The 15,487-nt window shown below is 41.5% G+C and overlaps 1 protein-coding gene across 2 annotated transcripts in view; it reads right to left on the bottom strand.

Moving 5' to 3' along the window:
- The window catches only part of NGEF (neuronal guanine nucleotide exchange factor), a 123,182-nt gene that overhangs the window by 22,478 nt on the left and 85,217 nt on the right, over positions 1–15,487 (bottom strand). For both annotated transcript variants that reach the window (XM_075268921.1, XM_075268922.1), the window contains 4 exons: positions 15,026–15,300; positions 13,142–13,302; positions 12,270–12,422; positions 6,761–6,890 (listed from right to left, as the gene is read on the bottom strand). In XM_075268921.1, the coding sequence (XP_075125022.1) occupies positions 6,761–6,890; positions 12,270–12,422; positions 13,142–13,302; positions 15,026–15,300 (719 nt within the window). The remainder of the gene's footprint in view (positions 1–6,760; positions 6,891–12,269; positions 12,423–13,141; positions 13,303–15,025; positions 15,301–15,487) is intronic.

Below are 15,487 nucleotides of genomic sequence, written 5' to 3'. Positions count from 1 at the left end.
GCGTAACTTCAACTTCGTCACTGATTCTTGAACATTATTCTCAAGAATCTGCTGATACTGAGTGGAATCCATGCGACTCTCAACTTTAACAAGATTCCCGATGCCGGCATTGGCCACACAGCCCCAAAGCATGATGGAACCTCCACCAAATTTTACAGTGGGTAGCATGTGTTTTTCTTGGAATGCTGTTTCTTTTTGGACGCCATGCATAACGCCTTTTTTTTTATAACCAAACAACTCAATTTTTGTTTCCAAAATGAAGCTGCCTTGTCCAAATGTGCTTTTTCATACCTCAGGCAACTCTATTTGTGGCGTACGTGCAGAAACGGCTTCTTTCTCATCACTCTCCCATACAGCTTCTATTTGTGCAAAGTGAGCTGTATAGTTGACCGATGCACAGTGACACCATCTGCAGCAAGATGATGCTGCAGCTCTTTGGAGGTGGTCTGTGGATTGTCCTTGACTGTTCTCACCATTCTTCTTCTCTGCCTTTCTGATATTTTTCTTGGCCTGCCACTTCTGGGCTTAACAAGAACTGTCCCTGTGGTCTTCCATTTCCTTACTATGTTCCTCACAGTGGAAACTGACAGGTTAAATCTCTGAGACAACTTTTTGTATCCTTCCCCTGAACAACTATGTTGAACAATCTTTGTTTTCAGATCATTTGAGAGTTGTTTTGAGTAGCCCATGATGCCACTCTTCAGAGCAGATTCAAATAGGAGATCAACTTGCAATTGGCCACCTTAAATACCTTTTCTTATGATTGGATACATCTGGCTATGAAGTTCAAAGCTCACTGAGGTTACAAAACCAATTTTGTGCTTCAGTAAGTCAGTAAAAAGTAGTTAGGGGAATTCAAATCAATAAAATGATAAGGGTGCCCATACTTTTGCACCGGTCAAATTTTGGTTTAATGCATATTGCACATTTTCTGTTAGTACAATAAACCTCATTTCAATCCTGAAATATTACTGTGTCCATCAGTTATTAGATATATCAAACTGAAATGGCTGTTGCAAACACCAAAATATTTAGAACAAAAAATGATTAAGATTAATAGGGGTGCCCAAACTTTTTCATAGGACTGTACCTATCCCACATCTATAAATGTGAATAGTAAACCTCAATATACCACCTGAGCTCTCAGGCCTAGGCTAGTCATATGCTTGATATATACAGTCAAATCACATTATTGTGACCACCTCTTACTTTCAATGTCGGCAGCATGTAGTCCATGAAGGATGTGACATGTCATGGGGTGGCTTGGTGGGTATACAAGTTGTGTGATCGGCTGTCTGATCGCATATCACCTGTTGTCATGGATAAAAGGGGCGATTTTTTTATAGATGCAAAAAGGATGATTATTGGCTTTCGGGTCAAGGATGGCAGTATTTCTGATACAGTAGTGTATTTTGTGCTTCTGTGGTGAAAGTGAATTGTGAGTGGACAAATGGGACCAATGGAAATAAATGACATGGAGACGGTGGAGCACCACATGCCGCTGATCTGAGAGGTGAACAGTGGCTTCAAAAATGTGCAAGGGCAAAATGACACATTACAGTGCAACTACCAGATGTGCGTCTATAACAACTGTTCAGTGATCCCTACTGCATATTGGGCTCCAAAACAGAAGGATGGTCACTGCACCTAGGCTAACCAAAGTTCTTTGGGAAAATAAGCATCAACTTGCATGGCAGTATTGGAATTGGTCCACCACTGATTGACAAAGGGTTGTCTTCTCCCATGAGTAGCGGTTTCTGTTTCATTGAATAGAAGAACGTTGGTGTGTCACACGAGAGATATCAGCATACAAATACTATACTTGTTGTTGGCAGCAGCGTTATGGTATGGGTAATTTTTTCATGGCATTGTCTAGGCCTACTAATTGATATGGAAGACATGCTGAACTGATTTGGCTATGAATCCATCCTTACAGATTACGTTCACCGATACATGTTGTATGTGTTCCAGAATCTTACAGGAAGACAATACAACACGTCATATGTCCAACAGTCGTTAGAATAGACTTCCAACAACTTTCCCGATCTCTTAATATAGACTTGAGCCCAAGTGAGCAACTGTGGGACTAGTTAGATCATCATCATGGATTGTCCCCAAACACCCTCCAACAAATGTGGGATGCACAATAGAGAGAAGAAAAGATGCATTGGCTAGACTTCTCTGACAATGACTTAACTTCCATGGGAAGAAACGAATGGGCATGTTGAGATCCAATAGGCCTGATCCTTCTTTCTTCCCACATCTGCCATTGAGGGAGAGTCAGAAGACTCCCATGCACATTAAATAGTTGGCCAAGCCCTTATGCTGATGCATCTTGTAGTCATATCCTGAATATTTTACCAATTGACCACCCTTCTCAGTTCAGTCATGTGGAACAAAATGTAGAAAACATTCGCCAATTGTGAAAGCAAATGAAACGTTTCTACACTGCAGAGAAACATTAGGCTGCCTAGGCCACGTTTAGTAACGTGCAGGACATGTGGCAGGGACTTCTATGTGGAATTTCTAAAAGATTTGCAGTTGTAACCAGTTGTATTTGGTATTATTCCAATGTAGGCTAGAAAATGAAAAGAGATGTGTGACTGGTCGGCATGGATCAGCAAGTCAAGTGCTGTAATCCTCATAGACATCAGAATGGCTGTGAAGAATCAATCTTCCTTAGTAACATCTGTAGTCATAGAAACTATGAGCAGCCAATGGTTACAGATATTTTAAAAAGTCCAATTTTTTAGCCTCCTGGTACCCGGGCTCACTTAGATCTGGTCCTGGTAGTAATCCACTTCACTGCGGAAAATTCACGATACAATATCAAAGTTGACATCAGGAAACAACTGAGCCTTGGTATCTGTTTCTTGTAGTCAGGCTCAGTCCCTGCGGTAAGGAGAACAAATTACTGGGGTCAACAAGGTTACATTGTGGGATGGGCAAAGGGGCCAAAGGCCGGATGTGCTGACCTCAGGTCATGGCTTTGTCATGATGCTAGCAGTACAATGCTAATATGTAAGCACTGTGGTACAGCAGTTATGTATTATATGGTGGTATTGTACAGGTATTGTAAGGCACATTATGTGATATGTATTATGGGCTGGCAGAGTGAATGTTTTATTTGTTGTTCTTCAGTAATGGGGGCTTATTCAATGAAACACCCTCTATACATACACACACTGGAAATAAGGTAAACTGAGACATCCACATATACAACATATATCTCTAGATAACTAGTCAATATGCCAAAACACCATTATAGCAATTTCATGGTGTAAATAGATGATAACGTGGCACACATTTGGCACAAGGCCCTTTCTTGTGCTAAATGTATGCCACATCTTTGTTCTAAACCTTGCTCCCCAGTGGACTCCTGGCACCTAATAATTCTCCATAGTGGACTCCTGGCACCTAATACTGCTCCCCATTGGTCCCAGACAAGTAATAATTCTCCATAGTGGATCTCTAATACCTAATACAGCTCCCCAGTGGACCCCTGGCACCTAATACTGCTCCCCAGTGGACTCCTGGCACCTAATACTGCTCCCCATTGGTCCCAGACAAGTAATAATTCTCCATAGTGGATCTCTAATACCTAATACTGCTCCCCAGTGGACCCCTGGCAACTATTAATGATTACAGAGGCCCCCTGACAAGTAATAATGCCCACAGGTAATAATGATCTCCTATGGCCCCCTGGAAGCCTTCAAGCCCTAAACTAATATAGACCCCTATATCAAACGAGAACAAACCTTAGGCCAGACCCATTAAATAGATACAGACCCTTTAGAAGTCCAGAACTAATACAATCCCCAAACCAGACTTCATTTTACTACAGGCTCCAGGCCAGTGTCCACCGATACATAGAGCTCCATCCAAGACCAAATTATCCCTAAATACAGACCTAAAAATACACTCTAGAGCAGGCTACCGAAAATACCGACCCCAGACTAGAAGTAGTCTCTATTCCCCATTTCTGTACCCTTCTTCATTGCTGGGTAGTGCAGCAGAAAATGTCCTAATGCTGGGGTAAGTGTCAGGATGTTAAGAGAGGCAGCGACCCTGAATGAATAGGACGAGAGCAGGAACAAGGAGAGGCCGCTATATTGGGCAGCCAGGAGATTAGCCTGCTTTTCCTGCTCTCTGAGAGATCTCCCGTTTTTGTGGAATTGCCCAGGTATTCTGGGAGAATTGGCAAGTATGACCCTGCCAGAGACAAATAAAGCTACATTAGATGAAATAGTTTCTTTCTACATTTCCCTGGTTATCTAATAAAAGTCATTTTAAGCTGTACCAACACCAATAAATAACTTCCCTTATAGCTCGACCTCCAAGACGCAGGAGATTGTTGGGCTGAGTGTCTTCTACATAATCACCATTTGTGACACCAGCCTTCCTTGCTTCTACATGTTTATGCTTCACGCAGACCAGCATATTGCACAGACCTTGTTCTCAAGTCTGTTTACAAGGAACAACGCTCCATTTATTCAGCACCAATCTGCTCAATTTGGAGATTCTAAAAAGAGGTGTCTGAGAGAGCGACGTGCTCTGAATCTGTTCAAGGGATGAAGTCAGGCTTGAGAGGGTTCTGCTGTGGTTTGTAAATGACTATGCAGCAATAAGGTGACCACATCATGTACTACACAAGGACGATTATTCACCCTCCATAGACACCAGTAGTATAGCCGTACTCCTGTCTAAAGCCTGCTGTCCGTGTTTACCAGTGTATGAATAGGAAATGACAAACAGATACTTGATGCCATAACGAAGTCATTTAAGGGGTATGTATTGGCAGAAGTGGATGTGGCTGTGTACCCCTTAAATATGATCTTATGACTATTCCATTACAAAGGTTTCCCCCTAGAGCACTGTACAACTTTACAGACAAGGAGGCAGTGAACTTGGAGGTTACAGTGATCTCAAATGAGGTTATGAGCATGTTAGTTCAGGAACACTCGTTCAAGAGGAAACAGATTGACTTAAACTTGCGACAATTTGCTAACCTACGAACAGTTGGATGATGTCTGGGACACTGTACTGATACTTGTGATACAGTTCTGGCACTTGCACCTTTTCACCACTTCAGTCTAGGATAGTCTCTATCAGAGCAGCTCAGTCTCTAGCAATGCGGTCACAGCCATTCCCTCTGGGTTACCTCTGCTTTGGCGATGATGGTCTGACCCCACTGTGTATTCTCCTCCATTGCTGTGCACTTTACAGTTTACCTTTGTCAGTCACCATAGGGCAATCCTTCACACACAGTCTTTCAGTCTTCTCCAGCATGGCACTGTTCTTCACACTCTGGAATCAACTCTCAAGCTATATTCCCATGACAGTGAATAAAGGGCATGCGATGTCCGTTTTTTTAACGGACGTCACATGGCAGCTTTAAATTCAATGCAAGTGAATGGTGGCTATTCACATGACCATTATTTTGATGGTTCATTGCAATATAGGCTATATTCTATCTTTATCCGTTTTCTCGGATCCCTTTATACACTCAAATGTATGGGGCTTTCGTGAAAATAGGTACCCCTTGGGTACAAGATGGTCATGCAAAATACATGGCAAAGGCTAGACAGCCAAAGTGTAAAGTATATATATGTATTCTGAACATGCCGATTATACAAATAAAATACTGAAAAAATAAAACAGTTCTTTAGATCAATTATCTCAATATATCATTTAGCGTCACCGCATTGTTAAGAACTCTCACAATTCACAGTGCAGTGTGCGCATAAAGAACATTATACATAGGAAGAAAGGCTGGACTAGATATTTTATAGAAAAGGAAGACGCACAAGCAAGATCTCTAGAGAACTGATTCATAGCACAATAAACCTTTGCAAGAGAGAACTTGTATACCATTGCTCACAGATCCGTGAAATCTCAAATACTAGAACAGAACCAGACTATATTACTACTAGGACTGTACAGTTAGGGCTTCTATAAAGATGACTCAGTCCAATACTATATTCCCATATGAGTTAAGATATTGTCTTATAAATTCTCTGGTTTGTATGCCCTGTTAGAGCATGTAGACATCATGGAGGAAAGTCCTTTGCTCTAAATTGCTTCTATGAAGTTCAACAGAAAACTTCTGTATGGGAGTGTTTCCCGTTCTTGTAGACTAAAACTAACCATGTATTCCAATTCCTGAATAGATGCCAGGTAATATTACAAGGTCTGGCAATGCCTGGTCGGTTTCAGCTTCCCTCGGCATAATAGTCTGTTTGCCAGGTATGTGGGGTGCCCGGAATAGGACCCACAGTGATCAGCTGATTGGTTGCACCGCTAGAACAACCCCTATAAAAAAAACAGTAGCATGCTCCATCGGACTATTAAGGATCTTTGTACATGGCATTAGCAAGTGCACGGATTGAGTGCAATAGACTACTTGTCCTGCTGCTGTATAGTGTCTCCATGTGATATTGTTTTCTTCCTCTAGAAGCATTGCTTGCACAAAAATGCATGCATTGAAAATTTTGACAAATCTTTACATTTGGAAAGAGTTAAATGACAAAAAGGTTTTGCTTGAATGGACTGCATGGTGGCTAAGTGGTAAGCACGGATTTCCTGGTCCACTTCCGCCTATGGGCAATATTTGCATAAATTTTATATGTTTGCATGGGTTTCCTACATACATACATATAGGGAAACTTAGATTGTAAGTCCTTCTGTAGACAGTGAAGTCTGTAAAATTCTGCTGCTGGTGCTAAATAAGCAAGAGAAATAAAGAATATATAATTGATACCTGCACCAGGAGTTTGAGTCGTGTGATCCTCTGAAATGGTAAGATGAGGAATGAAGAAAATGGGAGACCTCGGCAAATTGGATTTGCTTCCAAGTGTGCCACTGCTTCTCGGAATTCTGTCCTTTCTTGACTGACAAACAGATGAAGAGAAACAATTATTTAAGGAGGCGACATAGGATTACATTGATAAACTATTTGCTTACTGATATTACAACCCCTCATTCACAATGACCGAATTTTAGCCATGAAACTCGTTCCATGTGTGGGTTGGATTCCTTATGGCAGTAGAGGGACTCCCAGGATTATAGTTATCTAGGATGCTAGGAGTCCCAGCCTCCCAGGAACATGCTGTCCCATACCGATTATAGTATAAGACAGAATTTCACAGCGAGGAAGGGACTCCTATAATGCTAAGAGTCATCGATGGTCAGGCCAGTAAATCCAGCGACCACATGGACCGAGTTTCATGTTGTATGAATCTAGGGTATATCTTGTTCAGAGGCTGAAAACAGTATAGTAATGCTCACTATTGCTCCTATGTGGCACCAATAGTGCAGTTTGCCCCAGGAAAAAAAAAAGAAGTTATTTTACAAATGAATTGAGAAGTTACTAATGGGCTTATCCTGAGCAGCCAATTGTCCAACAATTTTAGGTCTAATCTGCCTGGTTCCCTTTAATTGACAATTCAGATGTCAAAGGCTAGAATACTGACACAAGCACAGCAAAAGTAGTTTGGTCCATGCATCAGCTCCACATCCATTGTTTTTTCAAGAAGAAGTCCAGACCAAAAGCTAAACCAGCACATGTGTAGGACCAGTATTCTAGCGTACATAGCTTAACACATTAATAAAATAAAGCTGGGCAGGATTACATACAAGATTGCCAGACATTTTGCTGATCAAGATATACTCAGCAAACACATGTCTTATTAGGACATGGGGCAGGAGAGATCAAAACTTGTCTTTCTGGGGTAATGTGTGCCATTGGTGCCAAAAGGTCTAATCTTATATTTGTAAAGATCGTTCTATTATTTTACAGCACTTTACAGGATATAAAACTGGGTTGATGCGAGAAGGGAGTGCTTAAAAGTAGGTTCTCTCTGGTCCTCTTCTAGATAAAACTCTAACCCTAAGTCATCTGGTTTGACACAGGAGGTAGTGCCTAATGCTGACAGTCATAGGAGGTGGTGTGGACACTGGAGTGAAGGTAGCACCACCATTCATGCCAAACCAAGGGAAATCCACTTTTACCACTCCATTTTAGCATCTGCCCATAAAATTGCTGACAGGTTCAATTTATGGGGGTCATTCATACTCATTGTGGTAGCCTTGTAGTCGTTTGAAGATCATAGGGAACTATGTAGAACACAAGTATCTTCGAGAGATGAATCTAGCAACAACACTGACAGGAAATAGAGAACTAAATCACATATTACAATCTAAAACTCTTCCAAATTATTATATTGTAATTCCAGATTAGATAAGGAAGGAAACTCTTCCAAAATATAATGTAACCATAATTTACCAAATATTAAAGAGGTCTTGTTACGGGTCTGAAAAGCCCAATGACGTATATCATGTGATAGGTGAGTAACCCTGAGTATTATTGTGTTTTGTTTATCAAAATCCATTCAGCCATGATATAAGCCATGGTAGTATTTAGGAAATGAGGTTATACTAGCCAAGTAGCCGGTAACACTGTGGCGGGTTCTCTATGTGCTACATGTCATACAAATGTACTGCCCACTTGGCTACTATACCCTAATCTGTATGAACACCTGCAGGGTTTATATCTTTGGAATGGCTGAATGCATGCTTTGGGTGACAGTGCTTATCAGATGCCATTGGGCCTTTCAGACCTGGTCATGGGCCCTCACTAAGGTGTAATTAAAGTACAGAAGATACAATCTATAACATAAATGTAGAAGAACCTACAAATATTAGAAAGGAAAACAATCTGTGTATAGAGTTATATTATCTTTTACTGCTTTCTTTTGCAATAAAACCATATAACAGCTTCAATATGTGTATAGTGTATGAAGGATATCAACACCAGTGGGCAAAAGTCGTGTTTGTTCATCATAGCAACGTTCTAAACAACTCTGAGAATCCAATAAGCTTGGCACAAACAGAGAAAATGCAACTGCTAATATACATAGACAAACAAAAGACAATGTGCAGATCATAAGACCAAACAGAACAAAAAGATCACAAACTTACAGGTAGCTTCATAAAAAAACAGAATGTGTCAATATAGCCTAACCCTTTGGAAGAACTATTGGCTTTGTTGGTGCTTTATTTAACATATTGGCATGGAATTATTAAACTATGTAGTGCATTGAAAGAGTTCTAGTATGTGAGACATCTCGAAAAACTGAGATATCTTCTCATTACAAGAAGGGATTTAGGCTCTTTACCCAGTCCAACAACGATTTTATGATTAGACTCCAGTTCATGGACCATTGCAGTGACTACTACTATATCAGAAGTTTGCTAAAAACAGACCTTTGGAGACAGCCATAGATGCACACATATAACATATAATTTACCCAGCTCCGCCATTTTGATAAAGTAATAATAAATAATCCACATAGCAGTAAGTAAAATAATCTCATCATGGTAAATACATAGCAGAGAAAATGTTCAGATGGCAAGCGTATGAGTAAGAATAAAGCCTGGACTAGATCCAGAGGAGAACAATGAGCCATTTCTTTAGTGATGGGAAACTATTCTTTGTCATTGTTTGTCCTATGTAATCCTGTAGTTTCCCGAGTATAACTAAACAAGTGAAAACATTATTAGGACATACCCATAAACTTACATCAAACTCACAGGTCTTTCTATGATAATATATATACCTTTCAAATAAAAGTAAGAACGACATGTAATAGTGGAATAGAGGACACAGACCACCATCGTGTTAAAGCTAAACACATCGCTATGGAATTGGGGATCAAAAGAAAAGCTCAGACTCAAGGATCAAGGCATTGTTATACTTATAATAAACTCTATTCTATACATTTCCAGTGTATAGAATAGAATGTCCAAACGTACTAGTAAATAGCAACAAGAATTAAGATTTCAAGACTAGGAAAGTTGGGTGAGAAGCCTATGCACTGGTAAAAAGACTGGGCATGTAACACCAGAAAACCACCTATTCTGTAAATCAAATTTTTATGTTAAACATATCATTAAAGAATCTTGATTATATTTTTAACATTTTCCATGTGACTATTTTTATTTAAAACCAAGAATCACATTCAGCATTTTGCACTCTGGTCACTAAGCCTAATAATAAACTGACAATTGCCAATTATGCAGGGGGGTTTCTTTGCAGCAGTCACCTCATTTACATCACAGATAACACAACAGATTTTGTGTAAATTTATCTAATCCCTCTCCCTGCACATAACATGTCCAGAAAACTTTCCTATAGACGTCAAAGAATTGGCTTCACTCTATTGCTGCCTATGGCCAGGGAAGATGGCAGCCCCCATAATTATATACAGAAAATAGAATAAATCCACAATCAGAAAATAAATCAGATTATAAAAATGTGATATATTTCACAGATTTAAGAAATTGGTAATATATTCACTTTAGGTAATAGCAGGGCAGAGATTTTGGGTACATGAGAATTACAGAAAATGCAGTCTTGCCTGCACATATGTGTGGGCACCAGATCCGGGCTGTATCCCTTCATAAATGGGGTCTCAGAGGTCAGACTGTCAATGATCCTAAACTGCTGACATACATCTTAGAACCAGGATCTTCGTGTCATTGGTGATATTATGATCTTGATTGCAGAAGTTTTTTGGTACAGGGAGGTCCATTCTCTGCTCTGAAATTGTGTGACGGTGCAAATTCATCCTCATCCTAAGTGTCTGTCCTGTCTCACCCACATACAGACCCACAATGGGACAACTTAATACATAATATTAAATACACCACATCACTTCTGCAATCAAGATCATAATATCATCAATGACATGAAGATCCTGGGTCTAAGAGGAAATTTCAAAAGCAAAAAAGATCGACGTGTGTGAATATAAACTAAGGAGGACCTTTGACACACTCCAAGGGGGTTAAACCAGTCACACGGTTTTATGTCCTTTTACAACAACTAGACACCACGTCACTGATCAAGGGAATCATAAAACTCAGAAAACCTTCCTGTGAACTGACTTTTTTTGGACTTTTTTTACTAGCAGTACCCACGATTTCGTCCGCGGAACCCTGACCCCCTGCGCGACCCACCTGTAGCGCTGCGCAGACTTCTTCCTTTGCCTTGTGTCCACAACGGCTCCCTTTTCCTCATCCCCCCCCTGGCGGCCGCCAACCCCTTTTTTTTCATACCCACTCCCTTATGTGCTCGCTTCTTTCTCCTACCCCGTGCCCCTTTTCCCCCCTAGCCTGTGTCCCCTTCCCCCCAACCCCATGCCCCTTCCCCCGTGTTACCTACCCCGTGCCCCCTTTTTCCCCACCACCCCATGCTCCCTTCCCTGTCTTACCTACCCAGTGACCCCTTCCATCCTCCCCCAGACCCTGTGTCACCTTTCCCCCCCACCAATCTGTGCCCACGGCCTCACCAAACCCCAGGCTCCCCTTCCCGCGGCAAGCCATGTGCCCCCATTCCATCTGTGGGCGCTGTGGCGGCCCTGTCCCCATCCCCCTTCCAGGGGCCCCCGGGTTTACCTGCCTAGGCCCCCCCATTCCCGCGTCCCCCACTGGACCGGCAACCTCCTCACTCCCAACACCCCACCCCTCTCCCTTCGCAAAGTCCCCTAACTCGCCTGTCGTCACAACCCTTCTCCTGCGGCCGAATGACACTGTAGACAGCCCTAAGCAGACATCGGCGACATCCCCGATGGACATGCAGAGTCCAGAGGCCACAGCCGCCACGGGACAGCAGGCCGAACCGGCGTTCCAGACTGCGGCGCAGGCGAACCCCTGTCCAGCCACGGCAGAGCACTGCGGTCCTGTAGTAAGCCCACACAGGCGGGGCACTTCTCGATGCCCCAGAGTGCGGGCGCTGGTTCAGGTGACGATTGTGACGAAAAGTAGCCTATTGTTCAATCCTGCCTAGGAACTATGTTTGTTGAAAATTTGAGCCAAATCGGTTGAGCGGTTTTTGCGTGATTGAGGAACAAACATCCAAACACACAAACATCCAAACACACATACTTTCACATTTATAATATTAGTAGGATTTGCTTGTCCTGTTTTCCATCATTTGTGCATCAAACACTGTATTCCTGTATAACTATGCTTGCCTTCAGATATTGTCTTACACCAGCCTGATGAAGGAACAGAGTTGTTCCGAAAGTTCGCAATATGTCATCATTTTTTGTTAGCCATTAAAAAGGTATCAACTACGAAGGACTCTCATTCTTTACATTTCATATCCACTGGCTAATACGGCACAAAGATACATTTTTCTTAGATATGTAGAATGCCAAACATGAGGAGCAGAAGTATTTCGGTTACATTTCTGCCATTGCTGGACTCACATCAGCCTCCTGTGCGCTCTCTCCTGATACGTCTGGTTGCAGACATAGGTCACATAGACACTAAAATGATTTTCTGCATGCTTGAATACAATGTCACAAACATCGGATATCACCAAATTCTCTTCAAATCTTTGCTCCAAATCGAGAAGGAACCTAAAAGCAAAAGGTAGAAAAACACTTACATTGTGATCAAAGAATAATCCAATGTCACACTGTTAACATGAAAAACCGCAAATGTGAGAGACTGGAGCATGCTAAACACTCTCTCTTAGACCTGGTTGACATCTGTGATCGGTATTCTGATCAGGGTGCCCCCAAGCGGACTCCCTAAAATGGAATACCAAACGCAGATGTGAACCAGGCCTTAGGGCTAACCCTTATGGGCACAGGTTTTTTTCTGTGTGCTGACAGCACATGGATTCATAGTGCTATATGATGCAACTCATGGCACCAATTGTCCTTATTTTGGAGGATGGGGACTTGGAAACCACTGTAAACAGAGGACTTCCACTGAAACAAGACTCCGGGAGCAGCAGGACCAGATCATGGTGGGAGACCCTGGAACACCAAGGACAGGTGAGTATGGCTTTTCATTTACACTTTCCCCGGCCTTCTTACACCAATCCTGGACAACCCCTTTAAAGTATTGGTCCAGATTGAGGAAAAAGTGTCAGTATTTTATTAAGAAACAATAACACACTTTCTGGCACCACAGCTCATTCCATTCATGTGAACACTTAAAGCGCTGAGCTGCAATACCAGACGCAAATCATGCAAAGAGATGGCTTTTTAAAAATTTTTTTACAAACATTGGACAACCCTTTTAGGACGATGTCCCATTTGACATAAGGAAGTCTTCTGTAGCTGCGTACCTTTCACTAGTGGAAAGAACCTCAAGTACATTGGAAAATATGAAGTGCATTTCTGAAGGGTGTATGGTGGCTTTCAGTCTGTCGCTCTCCATGAAGTGAGAAACCAGAAGGCTCAGGCTCTTGTAGTAAGATGCTTCTGAAGTCACCAGCTCAAACATTGCCTAAAAATCAACAAGAAATTAACATGATAAATAAAACATTCCATTTTAGTACATTTCGGCATTCTTTCATATTCTTTAGAACTTTTGTTAGTTCAATGCAATGATGAACTTGGCTTGGATATGGTTCTTGGTTGGATATGATCCTTAGTTAGATATCCCAATATTCTACCAGGCCTGGTTGATCAAAAATAGTAGCTTTATTCTGGTGTTTCTCTAGAAAAACGTAATTATAGAATGGTCCCTCAACCACATGGATAGAGGGAATAATACAGTAATACAAGCTATAGTGATAATAACGATATTCACCATGTTATATTTTATGGTATAACAACATGAACAGATGTAGTTAGTAAAACCGGAGAGAGCGCCAAGTAGTGAGGGAGGCCAAAAAAGGACCTATAACAATGAAAAAGGAGCTACCGAGGATGAAATAAGGAATGCTGTGTATACAGCTATCATTGTCTGGGTGCTTCATTGAATGAATATATCAAACAGCATGAAACAAGATGGCAAAGATGGTAAGACATGATAAAACCAACACAAAGCACCCCAAAAACTACTGTAGATCAGGATAATAAAGGACAGTAATCCTGGAGGAAAGCTTAATGCAGTCTGCATGAGAACCGCAACATGGAAGATTAATCATAAAGCACAAGTTATGCAACATCGGCCTCAGACAGAACAATATTAACATCTTGGACAGGTTAATTGAGGGCACAGAGCTGAGCTTGCAAAGCAGAAAATGTTCACATGTGGACAAGCTGACAGAGACCTGTTCACCTACTCAGATACAAGGCTGTCAGATAAATGCCAGATGCAATAAACAACCATTCAATTACTTCGCCTGGACCACTGTGCCCAAGTTTCGGGATGTCAACACTGCCGATGTCGCTGCTAAGTTCAAATCAAAGGCCTCATCATTGACCTGACGTCAGCAGGAAAGCCAGTAGACATCAGGGAAAGATGACTGGAGGCCAGGAAAGGTGAGTATAAGTGTCTTATATTTCCCCGCACCTTTCCTGGTCTCACAAGGTTCTAAACTAATCTTACTGGCGAACCTTGTAAAACGAATCTATCACTATGAAGGAGCTGATGCCTTTATGTAAGGCTGGATTCACACTGGCGTTGGAGTCTCCACCACAGAATCTGTTTAAAATTGGCAGAAAGAAAAGTTCCGCAAGGAGGAGTTATCTCTCCGGAGGTTTCAGTATAAAACCATTGGAAAACCAGCACGTGTGTATATGTTCTCACTATAAAAATAATGAATTATTATTCCCATGATTACAGGGTAGATTGGAGCATTGTGTCTCCCAGCCATCTGACCCGGCATCCTGAACCTGCCAGTTGAGCTAGAGCAGTTGTTTATGTAGATGCTCTCGAATTGGGACCCTTACTAAAAAGTTACATCCCAATGTCCTTGCTTATTCACCCTCTACATTATCATATAACCTGCTACTTTACCTGTATATACTGCAGTGCCCATATGACAACCAACATGCTCCTTTAGAGCTACCGTACAATGCAAATTAAGTTTGGACAAAAATGCTGTTAAATAGTGTAAAATAGTCTAATAGAGATCTGCATTATTTGTGCTTATATGCTACTTTAGGACCTTCATCAAATATGTTGTTTTAGGACAATGGCTTTTACAGGATTTTCTTCCAAACAATGTTAGTCTTTATAAACTCTCAATGCCCTTCCCAATAAGATATGACAGTCTCACCTCTTGAAGCTTGATTTCTTGGGGTTGTAAGACAGATAACACCCCACTATTCTTGATTTCCGGGAGATCTTGCCATAAGTTGAAGCCAGAGCAAGTGTTTTGGAGGCGACTGAAAGTGGAGTTGGATCTGTGATGTTCTGTGGGTGGGGATGACCCCTCTTCTGGGCTTTTGGGACTATCTGGTGTTTGAGGAGTTTGTACGTAATTGTCCTGAAGTCTTCGAGCTTGAATCTCATCTCGTGTAGATTTATCTCTGTATTCCTGGTACAGGAACTCTCCAGAATAAAGACAACATCAATAAGCATCAAGATCCAAAACCGCAGTGCATTCCTTACAGAGATACTTAACTAAATTTTGGAACAACTTTTGATTTTCTGGCAACATTTGTGTCATACTTATTTAATGTATTTTGTCTCCTTTCCAATAAATATCCTTAAAGGGGTTGTCTGGGCTTTAGTCTTA

This window comes from Leptodactylus fuscus, chromosome 3, assembly GCF_031893055.1.
Source record: "Leptodactylus fuscus isolate aLepFus1 chromosome 3, aLepFus1.hap2, whole genome shotgun sequence".
NCBI lineage: Eukaryota > Metazoa > Chordata > Amphibia > Anura > Leptodactylidae > Leptodactylus > Leptodactylus fuscus.
Note: the sequence above shows the minus strand (reverse complement) of the source record. Positions and strands in the feature narration are given on the sequence as shown.